The sequence below is a fragment of the Molothrus aeneus genome, chromosome Z, assembly GCF_037042795.1.
Source record: "Molothrus aeneus isolate 106 chromosome Z, BPBGC_Maene_1.0, whole genome shotgun sequence".
Taxonomy (NCBI): domain Eukaryota; kingdom Metazoa; phylum Chordata; class Aves; order Passeriformes; family Icteridae; genus Molothrus; species Molothrus aeneus.
In genome coordinates, this window is record NC_089680.1 from 621,494 (window position 1) to 647,580 (window position 26,087).

General features: G+C 40.3%; 1 protein-coding gene across 7 annotated transcripts in view; it reads left to right on the top strand.

Annotated features, from left to right (window-relative positions):
- The window catches only part of DYM (dymeclin), a 210,578-nt gene that overhangs the window by 43,465 nt on the left and 141,026 nt on the right, over positions 1 to 26,087 (top strand). For all 7 annotated transcript variants that reach the window (XM_066569260.1, XM_066569261.1, XM_066569265.1 and 4 more), the window contains one exon: positions 550 to 692. In XM_066569260.1, the coding sequence (XP_066425357.1) occupies positions 550 to 692 (143 nt within the window). The remainder of the gene's footprint in view (positions 1 to 549; positions 693 to 26,087) is intronic.

Here is a 26,087-nt window from a genome sequence, read left to right on the forward strand (position 1 = left end):
TCAGATCCATTGGTGTGAGGTTGGTTGTTTCATTGGTCTTTGCAAATTCCTAGAGTTATAGAATCCTTGAGAATCCTTGAGGTATGAAAGGGTGTTTAAGATTGGTTCTGAGCTGCACACACAGGCAAAAACATGGTGGGTGTGGAGAGATGCTGTTGGTACCCTGTTCTGTATTACTAGAGCATGGAGTGAAAACTGAAAAAATACAGCATTCCTTTCCATTGCTTTTCCATTTGTGTCTTCAGGTAAGTGAATACAATGATTCTACAAACTAAATGGTTTATTTATAAGTAGTATTTAAAAAACAAAAACCAAAAGACAGTTTTCACGATCCTGCTGTGGAAAATGCTCCTTCAGACCTTTGCTGAAGTCCAGGCAGCTTTGCATGGGGAAGACCTTTGTGTTCTTTTCCTTTCCAGTCTGGTCAGCACTGGGAGAGTTACTGACCATCTTTAATGCCAAACACTAGCATTTGCACCCTACCTGGACTTTGTTGTGCCAATTTTTGTGAGTTGTGAGTCAACCAAATTTATTTTTTTTCCTTTCCAGTCTCCCATACACCAGCAGACTTGTGAAAACTTTGCTGTATAATTTCATTAGACAAGAGAGAAGCCCTCCTCCAGGGACCCACGTCTTTCAGCAGCAAACAGATGGAGGAGGACTGCTCTATGGAATTGCATCTGGGGTGGCAAGTGAGTCTGATTTTCTATAAATTGTACTTCAGACCATATGAAGTATTGCCTTCTGTGTGCCCTCTTTTGCAGACACACCTGTAGCCCATTTCTTTTTCAGCAAGTGATACCAGTGTAGAAAAGCTGTCCACAGGCCTGCATGGCCCATCTTGAGATGTGTTAGAATCTGAGGCAATTATACCTGCAGGACAGCAGATGGTAAAAGTATCACCTAGCCCCTGGTTTTTTTACTGACACATTAAAAAAAGCCTCAACCAACCAAGTAGTGCCCTATTTGATGAATCACATACTTCAAGTTACTTAAAGTGTTGCAAGAAATAGTTTTATGTGCATATTTTATTCTTTACAATTACTCTGTGCATCTGGTGACCTGCTCTGTGGCTCTGCTTGAGGTTGGGTTGGGTTGGTTTAGGTGGTCCCAAGGGGTCCCTCCTAGGAGGATTCTTTGATGTGAGGGAGCAACCTAGATAGGAATTTTTGTAACATATTGTGCCTTTCCCAGTAAGTTGACTAATGTTTTTTCCTGATAAGTATGACTAGATTCTGACCTTTCCCAGACTGTTTGCTGTAGAGAAATACTGCCCGAAGAATAGCAAAGACTTGATGCCATTTGTTGTTCAGAAGAAGGTTTCTCATTTTTGTTATACTGTACACTTTGTTTTGGTTGGTGGCTGCTCCCTTCCCCACACCAGATGTGTTTTACTGGTGTATAAAAATCTGTCCTAGAGGTTTTTTCTTTTCCACTGAATGAGAATAAAACATAATACAGTGCTAACAGCAAAGGTAGATATTATTTTCTTTCTCCCCGATAAACTAGAGAACACTTTGCAAGTCAGTTGCTGTTAAAACCGATACTATTTATTTAGCTCTTTTGTGAAATCAATTCACTGGCAGCCTCCTGAGGGAATATTAAAGTTCAGGCCGCAAAGGGTCTGCCAGAACGTGCATTCGGAGGCAGTGCCCGGGTGCCTCCTCAGGGCGGCAGTAAAAGCGCACGGCTGCTGCGCTCAGCTCCGTCCGCGCTCCGGGCTAACTCTCCGGGGCCGCGCCTGGCTTGTGTCCCTAACCTAAACCCTGCACAAAGTAGTGGCTTGCTTTGCGATTCACTTACACGCACGCCAGATTAATTAAATTGTTCCTTGCAGTGCTTTATTCGAGAGTCCCATCAGGTATATTCTTTTCCTTCGTTTCAATTGCAAGGAGAAATTGCTCTTAACATGTTTTTCTGAAGCAGTTTTCAGTATCTGGATTGTAGTTTTTCAGTTTTTGCTGCATATTTTGGTACATAGTATTACCTGAGTAATTTCTGTTATTTATGTTATTATTAGTTCTGATCTCTCTAGTGTCTTTCTGTGTCAGTGCTGCCACAGGCAAAACACTTCTTCCCCTGTTCTGGTTACTTGACTGATTTGTAAATCCATCCATATTGCCACCCCTCAAGCCTCCCTCTGTAACACTTCTTACATGATGTCCCCTGTGACTTTTTACCCGTTGTATATTAAGTTTCCATTTCTTAATGCAAACTCTTAAGATTTCAGCCTACATCTGTTCTTGTCTTTTCCTACACTCCCACCTCCTTCACTCCTCTTGAACCATTTCCTTGGCAACTACCTTGGCATACGCCTACGCTTGTTTTCTTGCTTCTTTCATGAGTACCTGAAGTGCCATCTCTTAGCCCGGCAAATTAAGTGTCTTCATTTAAAGCTTTAAAAGAGGAACATTTTTAAAGAGCTTTTGAATTTCCTGCCTGGGAAAAGGGAAAAAAGGAGTACCACATCCTGTTAAAAAACAGAAATGTTTTTTCTATCCATGCCCAGACAGTTGCTTGAGATTTTTTAAAAATTATTTGCCTAGATATGATGTTGGACTATAGGTGAAATGTAGGCACAGTAGGATTGTAGAGTAAATGGCATATTTGCGTGTCTTATCTCTGAATTAACTCTTATCAAATCAATACTTTGGTTCATGTAGCCTCAGGTACATGGGTAGAGCACAGCACAAATGAAGATACAGCAACACGAGGTGACAGTCTGTTAGGGAACAAAAGGGAATTTTGAGCAACGAACAGCTGTGGAAAACTTTGACGTGATTTCTGTACTGTATTACTTTTTTGTGTTTTGTAATCTTTACATGATAGAAATTGAAAGAATGGAAGAATTGAAAACTCACGTCTGTGTTGCTCAGTGCCTTTTAAATGCCACATAATGCTTCAAGTAAGTTTACTGAAATAGTCTTAATACAATCTACTTAGGATGAAAGGAGATAGGAGCGTGGTTAAAAAAAAAGGTATTTTTAATATGACAGTTTGAGGCCTAAAATAATTATTGTACTTGTTAATTATTTTACTTGATACCACAGTCATCTAAATTATCCTGTATAATGTTACTCCTATTTTGTAGTCACTTGCACTGCAGCAGGAGATCAACAAACTCTTAGAAGCACCGTATTTTAGATCCACCCTCCTTTTCCTTCCTTGTGATTCAGCAGGAGTGATAATTATACATGATATGAGCAGAATTTTACCCTTTCCCACAGTTAACCTTCTCCTGCTTCTCATCCTTCGTAGCCTGTTTTTCTTCCTCTCATGAGCTTCCTTAACTCTGAAACCATACAACCAACATCCTCACACCAATTACTTCTGGGTTTGGCCTCTGACTGGATCCAGGTTACCTCTGTGCAAGGACCTTTTTCTATCCTGGATATAAAATACCTGGATTGAATTGTCCTGCCAATTCTGTTATGCTCCAATAATTAAAGAAACAATGGTGGTTTTGGAAGGAGGGGAAAAATAATGGTATTTATTTTTGTGACTTCATAAAGGAGATTTTTCTCTACTGAGTCAACTTTGCTTTGTCTTTGTGGTCTTTCAGTAGGTGTGCCCAGTAATTGTAAAGTGCTGCTAGATCTGGGGCAGTGTTTTGAAGCATAAATGACATTAATATGCATGGCAGTAGAATTTAGATATTAGAAACTCATTTATTGGAAACCAGAAATTAATTATTCTTGGTTCACAAAGCGCATTGAACCAACTTACCCTCAAACCCAAGTTTTTTTTGTTGGCTGTAAGTTCCCTCTTCTTTTTTGTTGAGATTTATTAACATTTGCCAATTCATAGTCTACAGTCAACTAAGTTGAGACAACTTTTTGTGGACAAGCAATATTTTTTTAAATTAGTCATTTTATTGCTTGCAAAATAGAATCCTTGTTAGAGTGAGGAACTGCCAAGCAGATGATGTGCTAAGGCAGGGAAATGATAGTGCTACTCAAGACTGTTGAAAAATAAGTCAATTTAGATGGTTTCCTTTTAAATAGTTGATCCAGTTTATACTTTGCTATTAAAAACAACTCCAGACACTAATGCATCTGGCAGAAGTTAGGAGTTACTGCAACAGTGGGATCTAATTGACTTGGTTTGTGCTGTTAGGGTGTTTATAGATGTGAGGGGTACAATGCTGTATCTGTAAGGAACTCATGCAGAGTCACTAACCGGATTCAGCTTCATTAATCACCCAAGTCATCATCATAACTAATCTGCCACACAAATGCACTGTTGTAGCATTAATAGAAATTGCAGAATTCAGTGTGTAGTGGTCAGTCATTGCTTGTTTTCTCGTGTCTGTACACTTTTTGGTTGGAACTAGAGAAATATTCCTGGCCATTAATGACAGTATATCAGGCAAGTATATGCTTTACTCTGCATTATACTGTTCAGCATTAGGATACCAGAAGGTATCAGACCTCTGTTGTACATCTGTGATTTATATACACTATAGCTTATTCTATTGGGGTTGTTTTTTTGGTGCTACTTTCTGGTTAATAGAAGCATTTGAATGGTAGATTTTAACTTTACAAGAAAGCTGTTTATTAATATTTAGTTTTATGTTACTATCTTTTTCCTCTTCAATTTTGTGTAGCCTGATTTGAAATATCTACATTAAAATATATCAAAGTAGAGAGACAAAAAGATACTAACAATGTGTCTGTTATTTCTTATTCTTATGATTTCACCAACCTTTACTTCTGCTAGCAAATGCTTCACTCTGCTTGCTTCTACCTTCCAGATCCTTTTTGTGACGTGTCACAGATCTGGTGTCTATCTCTGGTGCTTAGTCAATGCTTAATTGCCTGTTCATGCCCACCACAATGGAAATGTACATTCGAGCTTTCTTTTCCAGTTCTGTCTGATCGTGTTCCTTCTTGCTTACAGTCTGTAAGTGTCATCCTCTTGATGCTGTAACTATGATATTTTCCCCTATCTGAATAGGAAGATTGAGGAAGTTTCCAGATCTTTAATCTTTCACTTAGTGCCTGACACAGAGCAAAGTCTGTGGCTGCAGTTCAAGCACAGGTACCTTGAGAATAAATAGTTGAGTGCTCTGCTTGTGTGGCAGGGGCAGTCTGCAAGAGCTGCACAGCAAACTGGTGCCAGAGCAGCTTCATCCTGCCCAAAATCTGTGCTTGGGTGCTACAAGGACCACAGAAGCTGGTTTGAAATTGGGTTGCTGCTGCCTGACCAGTACCTCAGTGTTGCCTTTGAGAGTTTTCAAGTTTTTATGACAAAAACCTCACTTTCTGCCTTGATTGCATTGGTACAGAAATACATTGTGTCTGATAGGTATCTCAGGAGACCAGATATGTACTCACTATCAAGCTCTTAGGCACTTCCTTTGATGTACACTGTGCCATGTATGTTCTGTATCTTGAAATGTAATTTATCTTTGTGTATTTGCATGGTGTGAGAGTATAGAATGATTATACAGCAATAGCTCTTCTGGTGGCATTTGGCCCCAGCTCCACCAAGCTCTTGGGACTTTGAATGACAAGGATCTGAAATCAGAACAATTGTAGTATAATTAAGAAATAATGATGCTCTAAGGGCTGGAGACCCTCTGCAGTTGGGGTGTTGAGCTGCACAAGAGAAGCTCCAGGGACACCTCAGAGCCCCTGCCAGGGCCTCCAGGGGCTCCAGCAGAGCTGCCCAGGGACTGGGGACAAGGCCTGCAGGGACAGCACCCAGGCAATGGCTCCCACTGCCAGAGGGCAGGCACAGATTTTGGGCTCTTGGCAATTAGGAATTGCTGGCTGGGAGGGTGGGCAGGCCCTGGCCCAGGGTGCCCAGAGCAGCTGTGGCTGCCCCTGGATCCCTGGCAGTGTCCCAGGCCAGGCTGGATGGGGCTTGGAGCAGCCTGGGACAGTGGAAGGTGTCCCTGCCATGGCAGGGGTTTGGAATGAGATGATTTTTAAGTTCCCATTTCAACTCAAACCATCCTGAGAGTCCATGAAATTCTTGATCCGTCCTGTTAGCTTCACCAACATTATTTTGATAGTAAACCACTACTGGTCAGAATTAGCTGTACAGGTAGCATGGGCTTTGCTCTGTGAGCTCTGTTCTTTTCACATACACTGATGGTAGTGACAGCAAAGCATGCTTTCCCAGAATAGCAATTTATACTGTCATTTCCTGGGCTTGATAGTTCTGAGAAATCTGTGATTGACTCTGAAGGGACTTAGCAGTATCTGCAGGGACGTGTCAGAGCAGGGATCAGACTCTCTTTGTGGGACCCAGCAATGGCACCAGAGGAACTGATGCCCAGGAGGATCCACCTGGACATGAGGAAGAACTTCCCTGTGCAGTGACTGAGCGCTGAAACAGACCAGAAGGAGTGTGGTCTCCCTTGCTGGGGAATATTCCAGACCATCTGGACACAATCCTGTGCCATTACTTTGGGATGACCCTGCTGCAGGAGGGAGCTGGGACCAGATGATCCACTGTGGTCCCTTCCACCTTTACCCATTCTGAGATTCTGTGAAACTGTACATTTTTCTTTTATTTTTGAACAGGCTGGTGCTCCTGGGGACCCTTGACTGCCACCACTCAACCCTCGTGACAGTGACAACATTTTTCATACTTAACATTGTGGAGGCTTATGTGTTTTTAAAGTCTGTAAAGCCTCTTTTCTGTGATGTCTTCCTGGCACTGCCCAGGCTTGTGTTGTGCGGGGAGCTGTGCTGCAGCTCTCTGTAGCCTGTCAGCTGTTTGGAGCAGGGGCCATCAGTGCACGGCGCAGCGAGGCTGTGGTTCATGACTAGAGCTTCTGATTTCTGTGGTCATACAAACCCTAATTGTAACCATATGCTTCAGCTTGTTTACTGAGAGTGCAGCAGCAAGTTTCACGAGGTGTGTTGGTGATTTATCTCCCTGATATTTATCCTGATATTCCAAAACCTGAGCAGCTTCAAATAACCCATTATAAAAGAGAAGAGAAAACCTATTGGCTCAAAAATGATTTTTCTTTAATTCTTTAGGGGAAATTGCTTGTTAAAGGAAACCAAGAAGCAAGCTGATGTATTGTAACAAAGTTTTAAAAGTTCATATTTTGCAAGGATTAGGGCTAGAAAAAAGGAATTTTATATGGCTGAGAAGGAGGTATTTCTTGCTTTCAAAATTATTCTTTGCTCTAGAGAATTATGGAAATAGAAATTGAGATAGACAATATTTATAATTAAAGAATGTCAATAATCAGCTATGTAAAAAAATGAACTTGAGAAGCAAAAGCAGTTATGTTTGACTTTTTCTTAAAGTTCTATAAATTTTTTCTGGTGGATGGTAAGAAATCCATAGCTCTTTACCTTATAATGGAGTGTCAACAAGAATGTTCATTTCCTACCTAATCTTTATTTTAGCAATAAATGTGAAAAGGCTTTAAAAAGTATTTTTCAGGTTCATTTTTGAGCACATTTCAAATGATAAAGATGCTTGACCATCCATGCTGTCTAAGAAATAGTCCAAAATCTGTGAGTTAAAGGTTCAGTACCTTCTTCCTGTGGGCTGCTGCACTTCTTGTACAGTGTTAACAGATACTGGGCTCAGGTGAGAGCCCACCTGCAGAGCTGCCCCAGCCCTGGCTCCAGCAGCACAAGGAGCTGGAGCTGCTGCAGCCAGTGCAGAGGAGGCCACGGAGCTGCTGCCAGGGCTGGAGCCCCTCTGCTCTGGAGCCAGCCTGGCACAGCTGGGGCTGTTGAGCTGCACAAGAGAAGCTCCAGGGACACCTCAGAGCCCCTGCCAGGGCCTCCAGGGCTCCAGCAGAGCTGCCCAGGGACTGGGGACAAGGCCTGCAGGGACAGCACCCAGGCAATGGCTCCCACTGCCAGAGGGCAGGCACAGATTTTGGGCTCTTGGCAATTAGGAATTGCTGGCTGGGAGGGTGGGCAGGCCCTGGCCCAGGGTGCCCAGAGCAGCTGTGGCTGCCCCTGGATCCCTGGCAGTGTCCCAGGCCAGGCTGGATGGGGCTTGGAGCAGCCTGGGACAGTGGAAGGTGTCCCTGCACATGGCAGGAAGTGGGACTGGATGAGCTTTGAGCTTTTCCCTTTCAACACAAACCATTCTGAAATTTTTTGATCTTGAACTTTTTGATGGTCCTCCTTCTGGATGGCAGATGCAGATTTTGTAGCATTAAGGACTCAAAAAATTAAGTTTTTTTGCACTAATATTGGATGTTAAAATAACACCTACAACTTACAGCTCTGTAAGGGATTTATTCTTCATAATTTTGACAATACCTGCACTAAAGTGCTCAGGCTTTGTTGTTTACCTGCATGATTTCTCATGAAAATGGTTGGATAGGTAAGGAAAAAGGATGATCTGTTTGTTTCCAGATGCAGTGATGCCATGCATCATGCCTTATGAAAGGTCTAAATTTGATGTCTGATAATTGATAGGTGCCCTGGACAGATTGGATGGATAGGAGAAACTGAGCTGCATTGTAAGTCAGGATGAAGAGCATTGATAAAGCACAACAAATTCCTTAGCTTTCTATTGTTCTTTCTTAAAAACTGTTTTTCAGGTCTGCTCATGGATTAAATCCATCCGAAGCTGCTTTTGTTAATAAATTACATGTTACTGAATAACACATTAACTGTTTCCCTTTCATTGTCCTGCCAGATGTCTGTGCCATATTTTGGAGTGGGAGTATTCAGGCATCAGATCACTAATTTTAACCATTGTCCATGTTCAGCAGAGCAGGGGAGTTACACTGCCTGGCGTGTGAAACTCCTTTTAATAGTTAAATTTTGTGGTTTTTTTGATTGGTTGTGTGTGTAAAGACTAAAGGCTTGAAAAGGCAATGCTGTGCACTGCCTGTCTGGAAATATTGATTAGCTAGCTCTATTTTCTGGAGATTCTGTTTTCTCCAGTAGACTACTGTGAAGTTGTCATGTTATTTAGCATTTTTTAAAGATTTTATATTTATTTTATTATTGATACATTATAGGTAAAACAAGGGTAGAGGAAAGGGTGTCTGTGCTTTTTCTGTTTAGTTCCCTGTTCTCTCTCACCTTTACCTTCTGCTCTTTGCCTGAAATAAATGATATTAGATGTTTTTTTAGTGCATCTGCAAGGAAAATCTGTATTTTAACCCATTCACTAAATAACTCCTGAAGTCTGGTAGCCTTTTTGACATGTAAAAGGTGAAAGAGAAGTTTATGAAATCTGTCCAGCATAGAATGGACTCATGAAAGGAGAGGCACATTTTAGATGTGTAAATTCTGTGTCATGATCAAATTAGTTCAGGTTCTGAAACAGTTTTATTTGCCTTTCAATATTTTTGTCAGGGGAGAAGGCTTCATTTGTGATGTCAGTCTACTCAACTACAATGCTTAAATATAAAGATATATAAATTAAATATATATGATGCTTACCTAAGGAGCCTGCAGGTGAACTCTGATTTAGTAATAGCACTTAGGAGACAAGAATATTCCCTGCAGAAAGTGGTACCTGTCTTGCCAGTGCTAAGCACCTGTCCAGAAGGAGATGGGTAATTAACTACTTCCATAAACAAGTCATTAATGCAAGTAGAAATTGTTGTTCTGGCTTTTGAATGTGCATGGTGTGAAGGAGTACTGTGCTTTTAGGAGATGACTGGTAGGTTTTGCTGGATCTCTGAGGGAAATTAGGGAAAACAAAATGTGTTGTGGAAGCAAAACTTTGAAGAGCACCAAAACCCAGAATCAGATGGATACTTGACTTTCTTTAATCTGTAGTGAAAATATCTGTGTGCATTTCTGTGTATATTTGCACTTCCAAGTTGCAGTCTTGCAGAAGCTTTGCTCCTTGACTCATAAAATCATAAAACTCAAAAGATCATGAAACTGTGCTTTTATTTTCCTAAGCAACCTTGTTTTAAATTGGTTATTTGCATTTTTTTATTGTGGTTGGTATGCAAAGAATACATTGAATTTGAAGAATGTGAGACAAAAATATTTGAAGGATAAAGAAGTCCCATCCCTGGAAGTGTTCAAGGCCAGGCTGGACAGGGCTTGGAGCAGCTTGGTCTAGTGGAGCAGCTTGGTCCCTTCCTATGGCAAAGGGCTGAAGCAAGAGGAGCTTTAAGGTCTTTTCCAACCCAAACCATTCTGTGCTAAGAGGAAATACTGTGAAAGTCTTGGCTACAAATTATTTTGTAATTTTGAGGTGCTACAACCTCACTGGAGGTTGTAGCACACACCACCTGGATGTGGCTCAGAGTATGTTTTCTTGAGCCTTATTGAGAATGTTCTTAAGAGCACAAACTTGCAGTATTGACTATATGGACTGAAGTGTTTGACTCTGATTTTGAGGGTTGATTTCACAAATAATTTCATTTTCACAGCTAATGATAATTAGTTTCTAATGAATAATTTTTGTTCAAGAGGGGAAAATGTTCCTCTACTCTTAAGCATAAAAAACTTGGAAGTCTTTCCATCTTTCATTTATTTCTATGGATTATAGTTGTACTTCCTTGTTTTTGTAGACCCACAGAGGAGCTAAGCTCTGCACAGAATGATCTAAGATTTAATGAGGCCTTTGACTAAAATCTTTGTCTTAAACCAACAAAGACAAACCCTTAATGCGATTATACCATCGTTATTTTTTACCTAATGTTCTAGAAGACCCAGTGGTAATTGAATGTGTTCTGCCAAACTGTAGTTTCCAACACAAGTATGAGATTTTTACATAACCTGATAAATGGCTATTTTTCCTTTTGAATAAGCCATCAAAAACTTTTTCCATCTTTCTGCGAAAGACTTCCCAGCCAAAGCAGAGCAAAGCCAAACAGATCATGTGCTTAGCAGTGTATTAGTAGAAACTATTTTCACAGTTGCAGATTTAAGTTTTATTTCCTTGTCCTGAGGCCAGTTACTATTGTTGAGTAATTTGGTACTTTCGTGATTGAGGTTTAAGTTATTGGTATGTGGTAGTTGTAGCACTGAGCATGAACATTCATTTTTGTGACAGTTGGGGTTGTTTGTCAATTTTTCTCTTTTAAGCGAATGGCATTTTCCAGAGTGACTCACTTTGGGGAAAGAAAAATACTATTAACAAGAAAAGAATGTGGCACCTAGGAATAGACATCCTGGTTGAAAAGAATGGATTTCCATTATTGAAAAATAAATTTCAGCATTACATGGAAATTCAATTAGCATCCTTACAAGAAAGTGTGAATTTTTGCTTGCTTCTAAGCAATTAGATTTTTATTTGGATTTTGAATATACATGAAGGCCAGAGCTGTGCTGTTGAGAAGCACTGTCAGCTGGTGTCTGGGTGGTGGTGATTGTCACAGATGAGGGGACGTGGCTCAGGCTGAAGTGACATGCTGCTTTTGTGCTGGCTGACTGGGTGAAGGGCTAGAGCAAGAGGGAAGAAATGTCACCAGCACCGTAGCTGGAATGCAACTTTATTCATTTTATCTTTCAGCAAATATTGGAGTCTAATAAAACTAAGCACTGTAAACCTAAGTGCTGTGTGAAGTAAAGGAAAGGACTAGATAGATGAGAGGCTGAGGGGCAGGCTCAGAAGCAAATCCCTTGTTGCCTGAGTGTCCCATATTGCCTCCTGGTCCTTTCCATCTTTGTTTCTGTCCTGTAAGACAAAGAATGGGGATGTGTGGAACTGGGAAGGTGGAGCAGCTGTATGTGGGAGGATAACTGACATCTCTAACCCAGGTATGACTTGGCTGCTGACATGAAGCCTGTTGCTTACATGTAAATGGCTGTTGTGATGCAAACCCATTCCTGATGTGAACGTGTATCCAAGAGTTAATGGAAAAAACTTCCTTTGTTAGACTATTGTTAGGGGCCTGCTTATGCCAAGAGGAGAGCAAGTTGGTCTGATAGGCTCTCACAAGTTATTTTTATTTAGCATATTAAGCAAATGCTTTCATATTTGGTCTTTCTAGATAGCATTTTGTCCAGTATTTGTGCCAAACACTGCTCTCTTTCCCCCTTGATTTTTCAGTATTTTGTGAGGTCTGAGGTAGACTATTACTGGTAGAAATGCTGCAGTACAATGGACAGATTTTCCTTGGCTGGGATCCAAACCCTGTATTCCTTTAGTGGATATTAATAATGACAGAGTTGAGACCTTGTCACTCTTGTGCTGAATTAGGTAAGTAATAAATTTAAAACTAGGTTTCATAAGAGAATTGTGGTCAGGAACAGGATAATATTTTCTGTCTAAATGAAAAATTTCAGAATGAGTCTGACTCTGGAGTGATTCCTTGAAATTGTTAAAAGACTGAATTTCATAGCATTCCAGCTAATATTTTGGATTTTTGTTCAGCAGTATGAGACTCTGTTGCTGATAAATACATAGACCTATACTCTCAGCCTCAACTGAGAGTTTTTGCTTTCCTGTTGGTCTTAATTCACACAAAACATGTCAGGAGGATGGCCTGAGCTGGTCTTCATGGTCCCTTCCAACCCAAACCATTCTGTGATGTCTGTCATACAGCTGGGTTTGAACCTTTGGGGAAAGGTGGATTTATAGATTTGTTTAAGCCTTTAGAACAAACTAGTTTTTAGCAGATCTGAATTAGGGCTTAAATGAACTAGGACTTTGGAGGCAAGAAATAGCTTTTACACAACTAGTTCTTACTGTACCGCCCATGTAATATCTGCCTGAATACAATGCTTTGTGTAGTGAGATTAAAAAAATAATGGAGAGAAGGTTAGCCAGTAGAATAAGAGAGAAGTGAGTAATTTGTTGAGAACCATCTTTGTTGTTCTTTTTCTCTGTGTTCTCAAGGAAGATCCTGTATTGCAGTTACCAGGCTTGCAAACTTCTTTTGGACTGGCAAAGCTCTTCAACACAAATCTTACTAGGGGCTGCATGTCTAAAGAGTTGTTTTTTCTAAGTGCATAAGCTGGTCTTGCGTTACTCTCTGAATACTTCTGAAGGTTTTGTGTAAACATATCAGAATCTGTACCATTCTTTGGAAACAGAGCAAGCCCCCAGGACTGCCATGAATCATCAAATCACAGAATCACAGAGTAGTTTGTGTTGTAATGGACCTTAAAGTGCAATGTCCCTGCCATGGGCAGGGACACCTTTCACTAGCCCAGGCTGCTCCAAGCCTCATCCAGCCTGGCCTTGGGCACTGCCAGGGATCCAGGGACAGCCACAGCTGCTCTGGGCACCCTGGGCCAGGGCCTCAGCACCCTCACAGGCTGTAATTTCTTCCTAAGTAAAGAATTATTTTGGAGATGATGATAGCAGATTGTGTGGTATAAAAGTGTTCATGTTCCTCTACGTGGCAAAGGATGTGTATTTATAGCTTTGCAGTGTGTGGTTCTGGGGTCTGGTTATGCACAGGGACGTTGTGTGCTTGTGCAGAATCCCAGTAACTTCAGAGGAAATCTTCAGATGAGACCCTGAACTTTCAACCTGTCAGTTTTAGCAGTGGTGCGAAGTGCTCCAGGGAAAGAAGGGACACTTCTTGATCATGCTCTGAATTCATAGTGATGGAGGAAACAGAGGAGCATTTAATTTTTCATAGAATACTGCGTGAACTGTGTTGGGTTTTTTACACAGTTTATGCTGAAAACAATCAGAAAACCACAGTTAGAAAAAGTGCATAATTAACATATATAACCGTTTGAAGGAGAAACTTTGGTGCAACATTCCAGATGCAAAGCAGGTATGTCACGTGGTGCAGCACACGCAGAGCACATTGGTGTCTGGTTGGAGCGTTGAAATAAAATGTCCCCAACCACTTCCAGTCCTGAGAAAATACATGACATCTTTCAGATGAAAGAACTAAAACCTTAATATATAATTTTAGAATTTCTTTATATCTAGTTATTTAAGTAACATTATGAAGAACTTTCATTTCTGTGGTCAGTAGCAAACACTTGGGTCTTTTGTGTTGAGTGTTGTTTCACAGAAAAGTGTGGCAAGAGGAACAAAATAAGTCGAAACAGTTTTACTCAACAGAGAATTGAATTTATTTCAAAATGTTTGGAACTACCTGTAGTGCCCGGGCAAGCCAGATATGATGATATTCATGAGAAATTACCTATACAGGAAACTTACATTTTAGAACCTCTGAAATGATAAAAGAACAACTGCTATAAAAAAAAAAGTCTGGAAAATAAAATAGTAATTGTTAATTTTAACAGTGTAATGAGTTTTACAATAAATTGCATAAAGAGTACTTGCTAGGATATATTAGTAAACTGTTTATGATCTTGGTGTTGGTGGCAGTCAGGCACAGCAGCTTGAATGCCTGTGACAGCTCTGGTTGACAGAATTTGCCATCATACTTCTGAGACCTAGTGACTAGTCCAAAAATGACATGTATAACTGCATGTATCTAACCAGAAACACCACCTATACTGGGTGGTGTGTAATGGGTTAAAGATTCCTTTGGTTTGGACAGGCTCTCCTTGGAGAAAAAGTAGTTGTGAATCTGTAAGTACAGTGCTAAAAACACATGTATTCTCTTCATCCAGAAGATTTTCTTGGAAGCCTTGTGTCGTAGTATGGAACCCGTACTAAATTCTAGCAGGAGGGCTTGTTCCCAAGCATCTATTCCAAATAGCTGATCAGTGGAAGTGGAATAGATGCTCACAAGTCTTATCACCTGCAATGTCCTGGAGGAAAAAGTAAAAATAAAAGTTCCCCTTCTTAGTAATTGATTGGCCTGTGGTCTCAGAGTCAGATAAATTGAAATTTCAAGTGTCTTGAGCAATGATTTTTGGACTTCTTGATATTAGTACGTGGTTGTAGTTGTGTAGGCTCATTGGCCCAGGAGACCCTTGGGGCACTGGGAGTGAAGCAAAGTCACTGCTTATCTTGCTGAACTGAGTGCTGCTTTTCCACACCACATATGGAGAGCAAGACATGGACACACAGCATTCTGTCAAAATGTGTGTGCCTGACGTCATAGCTTTTCAGACACTAGTCCAGACTTACCATGAAGTTCTCTCTTCACTGAGGAATCCAATTTGGTGGAAATTATGGATATTGGAAATAAATTATGTCTTTAAAAGCTGTTAACTTTCAACAGCATGGCTGGTCTTCATGGTGAGCCACTCTGAGTGTGCCTATGCGCTGCCCCCTCCCAGAAGTGTCCAAAACCAAGTTGGACAGGGCTTGGAACAATCTAGGCTCATGACAGTTGTCCCTGCCCATGACAGGGGTGGAACTAGGTGATCCTAAAGGTCCTTTCCAGCTGAAACCATTCTGTGATTCTATCTGTGTCTTCATGCAGGAAAATAACTTTTTTGTAAGTTTCCTCAATGATCCAATCATTTAGTCTCAAGGAAAATGAACAGAAACAAATTTATGGCTGGACTTGACCTTAGAGATCCTTCCAAACATATGATTTGATGATCTGTGAAATCTGGAGTAGTTTTTTTAAGTAAAAAACCCACCTGATGAAGGAGAATCCTTAAAAGAATATAGCAAGTCTAGGACTGTACCAAACAGACACATTCCTTTTCTTGACTAAACAAAAGACTTCATTGCTACTAAGTTTCACCTTACTTGTGATTCTCCATGAACTTTCCTGTTGCCAAATATTTTATGAAATGAATCAGATGACTGTGACGAGAAAGCTTTTGAGATGACTTCTAGTCAACCTCATTAAATTGTCTTGGGACCAAGAAGTGAGAGGTGGCAAGGTGTTCCATTGGCATTTCCAGAAGCAGCATTGGTCTTCCAAGGTTTCTCTCAAACAGCATCTGGAGCATCTGCTCCTAAAATCAAATGGAAGATCTGCACACAAGTTCTAGTGGCAGGTCTGCTGTTTCAGCCAATCTCAGTAATAGTTTAGTGATCATTGAGTGGAGTTTGCCAATACGCTTAAAGATAATCTGACTTCGCTATGGAGAAATCTTTAGTGGTTTCAGGCTTTTTTCCCCTTCTTGACTTCCTCTCCCATTTTTCAGTTCAGGGATTTTGTGTGCTGTCTTTTCTGTAAAAAGTTAAATTTGGGATTTGCTGCACAACATCACCCTCGAGGTGGTGTTTGTTATTTCTTGGTGCAAGCAGCCTGGGAAGCTATAGAGCCTCTGATTGTTGTCACTGTTGTTTTTGGACAGGAATCACATGTAATCTAGGTTAGAGAACTGCTTGTTATGTAAAGGCTTTATGCAATTGGAAGTGCAGCATTTTACATTTTTGCAATTAAGAGAGTTGTCCTGAAATAGTCTTAGCCTAGATGGAAAATGTGCTCATTAGCCACGTTCCTATTCTTGCCCAATGTTCTGTTTAATTTTTCTACAACCTTTTAACATGCTGTGGCTGCTGTCAGTGCATTTTTTTGTGTAACTGCTGTATTGGTTCAAATTGCTTATTAATGAAGATTTATATAAATTTTTCCTTTTCTGAGATATATTTGCCTTCCCTATCCCAAGTTCGAAAACATGCTGAAGCTTTGCAAAAGTTGTACTGTTTCCCAAACAAACAATTTTAAACTGCTGTAGCAGTCACAAAACAAAATCCTGGTGACAGCACTTGGTAGAGCCGAGTGATTTAATTGCAGCATTAAAATGAACAAATGCAGGGAAAGCTATTGTGTGTGGCTGGTCTGGGTGTGTTTGCCATTTATGCTGGTGCTGCTTTATGAATAGAAAATACATTATGTTAAATATGGGCTCTCATGGGACTATGGAAGTTTACTGTCTCAGTGCATCAAGTGATAGGAAGAAAATAAGTAGTTACCTATTACTCTTGTCTCTTCCTCCATGGTTTTCCTGTTCCCTTCGTGCACTCTGTTGACTTAAAAATGTTTTTTAGAACAGAAGGTAAACTTACTTTGAACAATGTCTAGGCAGTAAAATTTAATAATTATTTTCCTGAGTAGTCAACTAAAATGTTTTAAACGTAATCCTGTGTAGCTTGTCTAGTCAGGATAATGATTTGTCATATAATATGTAGCTACTTGGGGAATTTTTGTCCTTGCTAAATAGAAAACGTTTATCTTTGCCATTTGGCTTCTTAGTATTTTCACTGGAAGAAGAAAAAATAACCTTATGAGCTTTTGCAGTTTGTGTATTGGAAAATAATGTGGTCTCAATCACTCTTACAGTGTCTCTCTTCCTGTCTTTTTAATAGCATCTTTTTTTCCCTTCTGTGTTTTGCACTCTCTCTCCCCACCACAGCCACCCCCAGTCTGCTGAAACTGATGGCATGCTCAAATATTTGGAGTAATTTTTTAAGTCATTCCAGCATCCTATTGGTATGTCAAGAACTGGCATTTGCAAATTGCAGAAGTCAATTTTTAAAGCATAGAAGCTTTGTAGAAGTTAGCTTTGGCATGTATGTAGAGTTCTCCAGTTAATTAATTTTAAATTAGATTTTCACTGTGGTTTGGCACGTACTTGAGACAAGCACAATACAATTACTAAAGATGGAAAATAAGTACTAAATAATCATTTCACCTTATGTACAAATCAATCCCTTTGTCTTGTCACTTTTTCTGCCTTAGGAGGCATGCTTTGAAAAGAAGTAATGACTGTACAAATTAAAACATATAGTTCTATGTGGTTAGTATGGGTATTGTGCTTGACAGAATTCTTCATGGGGCATGGTGTCCGCAGTGGAGCCGTCATTGTGTCCTTCCACAAGCGTAGGAAGGGATTTTATAATAGGATTGAGTGCCAAATTCTTTTCTCTTAGAGTGCCAAATTGTAAAGGACACTTTACAATTAAAAGTGGTCCACTATCCATCAATTGCAATCATGTGTGTGTGGGGGGTGTGTCTTTATCATTAAACTCTTATGACTGTGTGAGAGGTGTGGGAGGAAATAAAAGCTTGGAATGGAATAGTTGATATATTGTACATTTTCTTTTTCCAATCTGTTCTGGATGTATTTTGGAGTTCTTTAATTCATGTTTTCCTCAAACAAATCGATGCTGTGCTTGCTTAAAAGTATATTAATTAAGCAGTATCTTGTTTTGTTTTGTTTTTTCTTTTGGGCTTGTTTCAGGTGATAATTAATAACTAGTTAAGAAATTCCATAGACACCGTTTGAATGCATAAAGCATGTTTACCCAAATTCATGCTGATTTTAGATGTTTGAGTTAGAACTGGAGCTCTTACTGCTATAACTACATTGGAATATTCCTTAATGTGGAGTCAGGTGTTTCTGCAACTGCTGATGCTTCTTTTATTTACTTAAACTCGAGCAAGAGAAGTTTGGCTTACCTGTAGTTGTATCTGTGGTGAGGATTCTTAGGTGTGAAATTCTCAGGGCTTAATGTGGCTGTTGAGTCTTACGGGATGATATAAAAATGCTGCATTTCTTAAAAAATTGTGAATTTCCCCCTGAATTTATCCTGATCCTTCATTTGAAGGCTGTTGCTCCAAAGGCAGCCTCCTGTTGGGCCTGTGATGTCTGATGCTTTAGGGGAAGGGAGGACCCAGATGTTTGGGGTCAGAAGGAATGACAAAAGTCAGAGGGTCTACAAAAGTTTAGGAAGCTTTCCTAATGAATTACACACATGGCATGGAAATTGGTGTGTTAGTCCCTGTTCTTCTAGTATGAGCACATGGTGGTGGATTTTGGATAAAGGAGTATAGTGAAAGGGAAGAGAAAGAGGGGGATGGATTAAAGAGAGGAAAGAGGGAAGGGAAGGGAAGGGAAGGGAAGGGAAGGGAAGGGAAGGGAAGGGAAGGGAAGGGAAGGGAAGGGAAGGGAAGGGAAGGGAAGGGAAGGGAAGGGAAGGGAAGGGAAGGGAAGGGAAGGGAAGGGAAGGGAAGGGAAGGGAAGGGAAGGGAAGGGGGTTTGTCCCAGAAAAGTGCTGCCCTTCTTCCATGTGGTCCCTTCTGCAGCCATATCCTGGTCTTTCTCATGCATGTTCTTACCAACAACCCTTGGCTGTTGTTCCCAAAACCAGTTCTTGGCTGGCTCCACAGCCATCCAGCTCTTGGTGTTTGGGATATACACATTAGCCCCTCATCTTCAGGGCTTCGGCAGAGCCCTCAGCTGCTGGAGGGGACCTGTTGCCAAGGGAGGGCACCACAGCAGCTGGTGCTGCTTTCGCAGTTGCTTTCACTGGTCATGCATCAGATCTGTTGATGGAGTGTGCAGAAAGTGTTGGGAAATGCACCCAGAGCAGTTCATTTGCCAGAGCCTGACCTTCCCAGAGTGCTCCCTAAAGGCCTCTATGGCTTGTTGGCCTCTTTGAGGAGCTGTCAGATTGTTTGGAAAAGCTTTTACTGTTGATTTTTATACCTTTAGCAGGCTGTTCCCAAATTACTTTTGGCTCAACTTGGTCTGGTTTAGCATTGAACTTGCCAAAGCTTATATACCTTTTTTTCCCTGGTTTGGAAAAGACTTAATCTTTTTACATTTTGTAGTCTCCTTTCTCTGCAGTTGAGTCATGGTGTTTTTTTGTCTGTTCAGGGTCTCTAACAGAGACATCCCCTCTAAGCCCTGATGTAGTGACTTGAAGTTGTCTTGTTGCCACCTAGGAATTCATAAGCTGAACCTGTTTTCTTACCTGTTTCTTAATCTTTAGGGTAAGTGCTAAAAAACTGCTAACTGGGAAAATAAATCCCATTTTGATACAAAACGTGGAAACTCGAAGAATCCACTGAATGTTTTATAGTTAAAGCACTTGAATTATGAATTGTGGACAAATCTGTGTGGGAGACTGATAGGTGTTTTTGTTTTTAGGAAAAAATCAGATCATAGAATTGTAGAATCCTGTAAGGGCTTGGGTTGGAAGAGACCTTAAGAATAATTTTGTTCCATTCTCCTGGCATGGGCAGGGACACCTTCCACTAGACCAGGTTGCTTCAGAGCTCAATCTAGCCTGGACTTGGACACTTCCAGGGATGGGGCAGCCACATCATGACCTTGGAACAAAGATTTTTTTCTTGTCTGCAAAAGAAATGGAAGTAGATATATGGGAGGTTTCAGCAGAGTTTACTCTCAGCTGGAAGGTAAATCTGGATCAAATTAATTCTGCCAAAGAATGAGAGATGTTGTAGACACCGCAGCATTTGACAGTTATTTGGTACTCACTAGTTCTGTGTGCGGATGTGTATGTATATAATAGAAAAAAAATACAAATAAAATGCAGACTGTACAGAAACATATGAACATTCTTACATTTAATAATAGAAATATAAATGACCCAGTGTACTGCATCTATATATTTAGTGTATTTATACAAAAATATACCATTTAGGGATCAAAATACTTAGAGATATAAAAATGAAATGTGTAAGTTACATATGAGAATAAATTGTTTCATAAATCTAGAATATATTGTATCAATATGACATTTAGTTAGGAGTCATGCTGTTTGCATGTGGTAATTTGTAAGATTCCCACTTAAACAATTTCAAGTGGTTTTATAAGATGTATATACAGCATATACAAATATGACATATGTAAATATATTAAACCAAATGTATATGTAGAAATGTAGATAATACAAAATAAAAAAATATTCCTAGGAAAAAGCTGTTTTGGCCTGCAGAATTTCAAGTTTGGCATTAGGTTTATCCATCTTATTCACTGCTGGCTTCTAATTTCAGCCTCAATAGTTTATATTTATTGAACTGCTTCTCTCAGCAATTGCCATTCTGAGAGGATCTGTCAAGCAAAGATCTGTCCTTTATATATCTATATAACTATATCTGTATAATTGGATACATTCTATATATCTATATCATTAGTTAGTTGTATGTAAATACAGAATGGGTGTGTAATCAGTCCCAGTGTGTATCTAATCTGCTCTGACTCTCTTCAGTGGGTCAGAGATCTCAGGAAATTGGGACATCAGCTCAGGAACAACGCACATTCAGGCCAAGGGCATCAGGATGTAAAGGCCCTTATTAAGTAGAAAATTCTCATTTTTATAGATAGGGGAAAAAGAGGAAATAACATGCTTGAAGCTTGGCTAAAATTACACAATCAGTTGACATTGCAGCTGGGAATAAAATTCCACTGTCCTGATCCTTATCCTCATGTTTGAAATGCTGGGCCTTGCTTCAAGGTTAATAAAACATGCTGTTTGCATGTGATAATGTGTGTAGGATTCCCACTTACCAAATAATTTCAGGTGATCTTATAGGATGTGAATACAGCACATAGGTGTTTCTCATTGTCTTACCTTGCTAATTGTAATTGTTTTGCACAAGGCCCTGCTATCAGCTCATGCCAAACAGTTTGGTGACATTTGTGATTTTCCATAAATTCTCCTGAGTAATTGTTGTGGGAATGTAGAGTGAGTTTCATCCTGGAGGAGAGAAGGCTCCAGGGACACCTCAGAGCCCCTGCCAGGGCCTCCAGGGGCTCCAGCAGAGCTGCCCAGGGACTGGGGACAAGGCCTGCAGGGACAGCACCCAGGCAATGGCTCCCACTGCCAGAGGGCAGGCACAAATTTTGGGCTCTTGGCAATTAGGAATTGCTGGCTGGGAGGGTGGGCAGGCCCTGGCCCAGGGTGCCCAGAGCAGCTGTGGCTGCCCCTGGATCCCTGGCAGTGTCCCAGGCCAGGCTGGATGGGGCTTGGAGCAACCTGGGACAGTGGGAGGGGTCCCAGGTCATGGCAGGTGGGGGTTTGGAATGAGATGATCTTGAAGGTCCCTTTCCTCCCAAATCATTGTGTGATTTTGTGTGTTTGGGATAGCAAAAATATTTCTTATGATAAATACTATAATATTCAAATGATCTACTCAAAACCTAGTAGCCTAAAAAGGATGTCTGTGCACAGCTGCTGATGATGGGGGGCTATATAGATTGTCTGTATCATAGGGCTTGCCTGGGGTACCTTGGGATTGCTAAGGAGCTTCCACACAAGTGAGATCTGCATGCAAATCTGGAGATGGTGGTACCAGGTGCCACCCTCAAGGGCAATCGTGCTGCTCAAATTTGCTTTTTTAACTCCTAGATTGATCTCATACAGAAGGAAAATTGCTTTGTACGTTATATTAAAAAGTTGTATTAACTCCTCTTTCTCAGGCACGGGCATATCCCTGTTGTAGGTGATGGCAGAGAGGCAGGAGTAGCTTGTCCTCAGTATTTCCTAACTGTGCTCCCAGAGAGCAAACTTCTTTTCCCTTTATGGCTTGGCACTAGTGCAAAATGCTTAGGAACAGGAAAAGCCCAGAGGAATCCCTTGCCCTGTGGTAAAAACATTTTTGGGTACTGAAGAAGAAATATTATGGAACTGAACGTGTGTGCTAGAGAAAAAATAAAGTGCCTCTAAATATATTTTTTCATATAAATGCAAATCTGTATGTAATTCATTCCATAAATTCGCAAATCAGTATTTGGAACTAAAACTTTCTCAATACTATATACGTAATTTTAGTCTTTAATAATAAAGTTGATGAGTGTTAGCACATGTTTCTGTATAATTTCAATGTTAACTATCGGTTTTTGCTGGGAAAAAATATGCAGGCAGACTCAGTAATACTTAGTCAGCCTTTTTCTCCCCCCATAGTGTTCTGTTTTCATAGTAAATTGACACACCGAAACCTTTCCCTACTCCATCCCCTCCACGCTGGCCATCGACCCAAAAGAGAGGGAATTCAGTCGGCTTTGGATGCATAAGAGGGCTCCAAGCAGCGTTCTGCGAGCGGCAGCGCTGTGGAGCTGGTGTGGCTCCAGCCGCGGTGTCTGGTGACAGAAACGTGTTCCTGTCTGATGCCGCTGGAGTTGATGTCAGTGCGAGAGCGGAGCCAAAGGGCAGGTGCTGACATAAAACAGCTCGTCAGCCTTGGCAGCAGCTCACGCCCCGCTCCGACACGGAGCAGGGACACTGGGTTCTTTCAGCTGAGGAGGCATTTTCTGCTAGTCGAGATAATGAAAAGTTTTGCCTGTGGCATGCTTGTTCTGGGGGTAGGACTTCATTCCTCAGCACTGCTGCTTTCCTCAATGCTTCATCATTAAAACTGCCACTTTAATAATGTTCGTATGGCTGGAGCTGGTATTGATGCCTCAAGATAAGCTTATAGAGCACTTTCTGTAGTGAAATCCAATTTTCAATTGCTCATAGTTTTTTTTCAGACTTAGTTGTTTGTGGTGAAACTTTTCATGCTGAGTATCTTCCTTAGGCTCTTTTTTTTAGATTTTTTTTTTTTTTTAATTTTTTGGCACTGCTTTAATTGAAAACAGTTCTTCTGTTTCTGAGAATGAGGTTAGGGAAAAATGTTACTTAACCAATGCTGAATTCTTACATCTGTTTTATTGAGGAGTTTTAGAGCCTTCATGCCTTGGAACAGGCTCTTGAGATTTGGGAAGCGGGGCTTAGGGAGTGAAGTTGTGGATAGAGATGTGCCATTTACAATCCCTCTTAAAGTTTACTAAATCTGGCCAAGTTACAGGGTCCCAAAACTTGTCATTTGCATACATTGAACAGAAACTTGTTGAAAAACTGGCAGCAAAATTGTCTGAATGTTGAGTTTTCATGAAGTGTGTTCCACAGAGTGTCGTGCCAGTGAGGCTCAGGATGCAGCACCCCTCGTGAGGTCCATGAGGCTGTTCCAGGATCCAGGGGGGACTTTCCCTGCTCCATGCAGTTGCTGGTGGACCAGGTTTCAAGCAAGAGAGTTAAGACTTAGAGTTTTCCTTGTCACTGGAGTAGCAGGTAGTGTAGAGGAAGAAGTTACCTCACACAAACAAAATGTTACCTCTTAAAGGAAAAGTAGGGATTAAGAAATGTTGGGTTAAAAAACAACATGTCCATTGCACTGTGGAGAGGTGGCAGTCTCCAAGGAGTGTGAGCAGATCTTCTCAGAAATAAGGGTGGCAGGCAGAGCATTCCTAAGCTGTGGAACTCCAGATCTTTCAGCTGTGCTTATATTAGAAGCTTTATTTAATTGTTTTTGAATGCTCTCCTGAAGGCTGATAAAGAAGCTGGCTGGAATTGCTGCAGGTACCATTGGTGAGGTGCTTCACAAGTTTGGAGGAATGAAACTTAGGTCTAGGAGGAAAGCAGCAGGTCTGTGCTGACTTTACTGTGCTGGCTATTCCTTGTTCCTCTCATAGGGAATATGAGTGAATTAAGTGCCTGCAGTCACACAAACCAAAAGGAGCAGTGTGTTAAACTCACTAACTGATACAAAAATCTAACTGCTCTGCAAAAGTAATTTCTTGGATGCCTTGACCTGTCTAGCAACTTTACAGGTCACTTCTTTCATTGATTGTCTGCATTTCTTCTTCCCCCTTCCCCACTATGTGTGGGGATGAAGTTCTCCTGAGGGTCCTACATCAAAAGCATTAGTTAATATCAATACCTTGATCAGCACTATTTAAAAATAATACTGACAAGATGTTTGCTTTGTAACATGTTTCAGTGTTTGTTTCTGCCTCATATTTTGCCTGATAGAGTCAACAGAAGATGTTACTGGAAGTTCCACAATTGGTTGAATGATACACATTCAATGTGTTCCCTTGCATTCTGACAAGAACAATAAAATACCGGGATGGTATCCTGGGCAAAAGCCAGAAGAGTTTTCTATTAAAAACAAAAATGAATAAATAAATAATAATTTAAAAATAAAAGACTGAACAAAACCTCTCCAAGAACTAATCTTCTCTCCCCAAAATCCCACCAAAATAACCAAAATAACCCAAACCAAAACAAGCCCCCAATTCCCACCATCCAAAAACTCTTTTTTAATGTCTCTTTGTGAACTTGTTGGTGTGAGGTTTGCTGTTCCAAGGTTGATAGATGATTGAGTCAGACAGTTCCTCTAAAATTAAATACAACACTGGGTGGATTTGCAGTTTTTCCCACATTTCTCGTTCGTTTTCCTCTCTCTCACTCTCTTCAAGCTTGCACTTCGTTTCCCAGGTTCCAAGTAGTCATAATACTGTGGTATTTTGCTCTTGTATAATACCATAAAACCTTTATTTATTTTTTCTTGATATTATGGTCACATTTGCAGCTTCACTTATACTGGACAGTCTTCAAATGTGCAGCAGGAATATTGTTCCATCTCAGAAAATGAATCACTTGTGTCCAAAGGAGTTGAAATTGGTATTGCCAGCAGCAGGTCAGGACTTGGTCTAATAAAAATGTGAAGATTCCTTGCTTAAGATGTTCCCCTCCTATAGTTATTTTTAATCTATTTCTAAAAGTGAATTAATGGCTTGTTAGAGTTATTCCCAGCCTTATTTGGCCTTTTGATTCAGAAGTATGTTATGTAATTTGCTTTGCTTAATTCTTCAAGGTGTCTGTCTCTGGGTATGTCTACTACTCATACTCCAATTACATATAATAAAAATGTCATCAGGGATTTCCAGCTAACAAAGCTATTCCGTACTTCAGCATCTCTGGGCAAGTAAGAGAAGTAGATCCCATCTGGAAATGTTAAATTTATCATAGACTCATGGAAACATCAAGTTTGGGAAAGACCTCGAAGATCATCAAGTCCAACTGTAAATAATATATATAGTTACATATATATATGATTTCACTGAGTTTACAGGTATTGACTTTGGTTTTGTATGTTTTTGTAGTTTTTCAGATTAAATACTTTTCAGGGGTGTCTTTTTACATTTCTGATTCCTCTGTGATGTCAAAAGCTTTCATGAGAATGCAACTCTGTAGCTGAGCTTCGTGGTCTTGGGAGAAGGTGATTGTCTCCTTATTTTAAAATTCAAAACAAGAGAAAGAGTAATAATGCAGTAGTTAGGGTTCCTGCCCCGAGGAAGGCTTGGATCATTTTAAATTTCACAGTAAAGATCTCCTGAGATGTAGTGATAAAAAGGGAGATGAATGGTTTAAAATGAAATAAACACTGTTTTTGCAGTGAAATTAGGGATATGCTTATTTATCAATCTATGCAATTTAGTGTTTGCAATCTTTTTCAGTTCCATGACATTTGAAAGGTCGTGCAAAGTATTGGAGCTGGGATTAATTGCAGGAAGCAAACTGGAAAAGACTTTAAAAGAAAAGAAAGAAAAATGTGTGTATGTAATTTGGCTGGGCAACAAAGGAGACCTGACTGTGCCTTTTATTTAAGGGCTGTAAACACTGAACTGGGGCAGAAATGTTTTATGGTATTACATAGAACCACTTAAAGGAATAAGTAGATGAAGCTGAATAAAGCAATGTTTAGCTGAATATTAGGAAAAAAAATCTTAACATTGAGGTTTATTAGATTATGG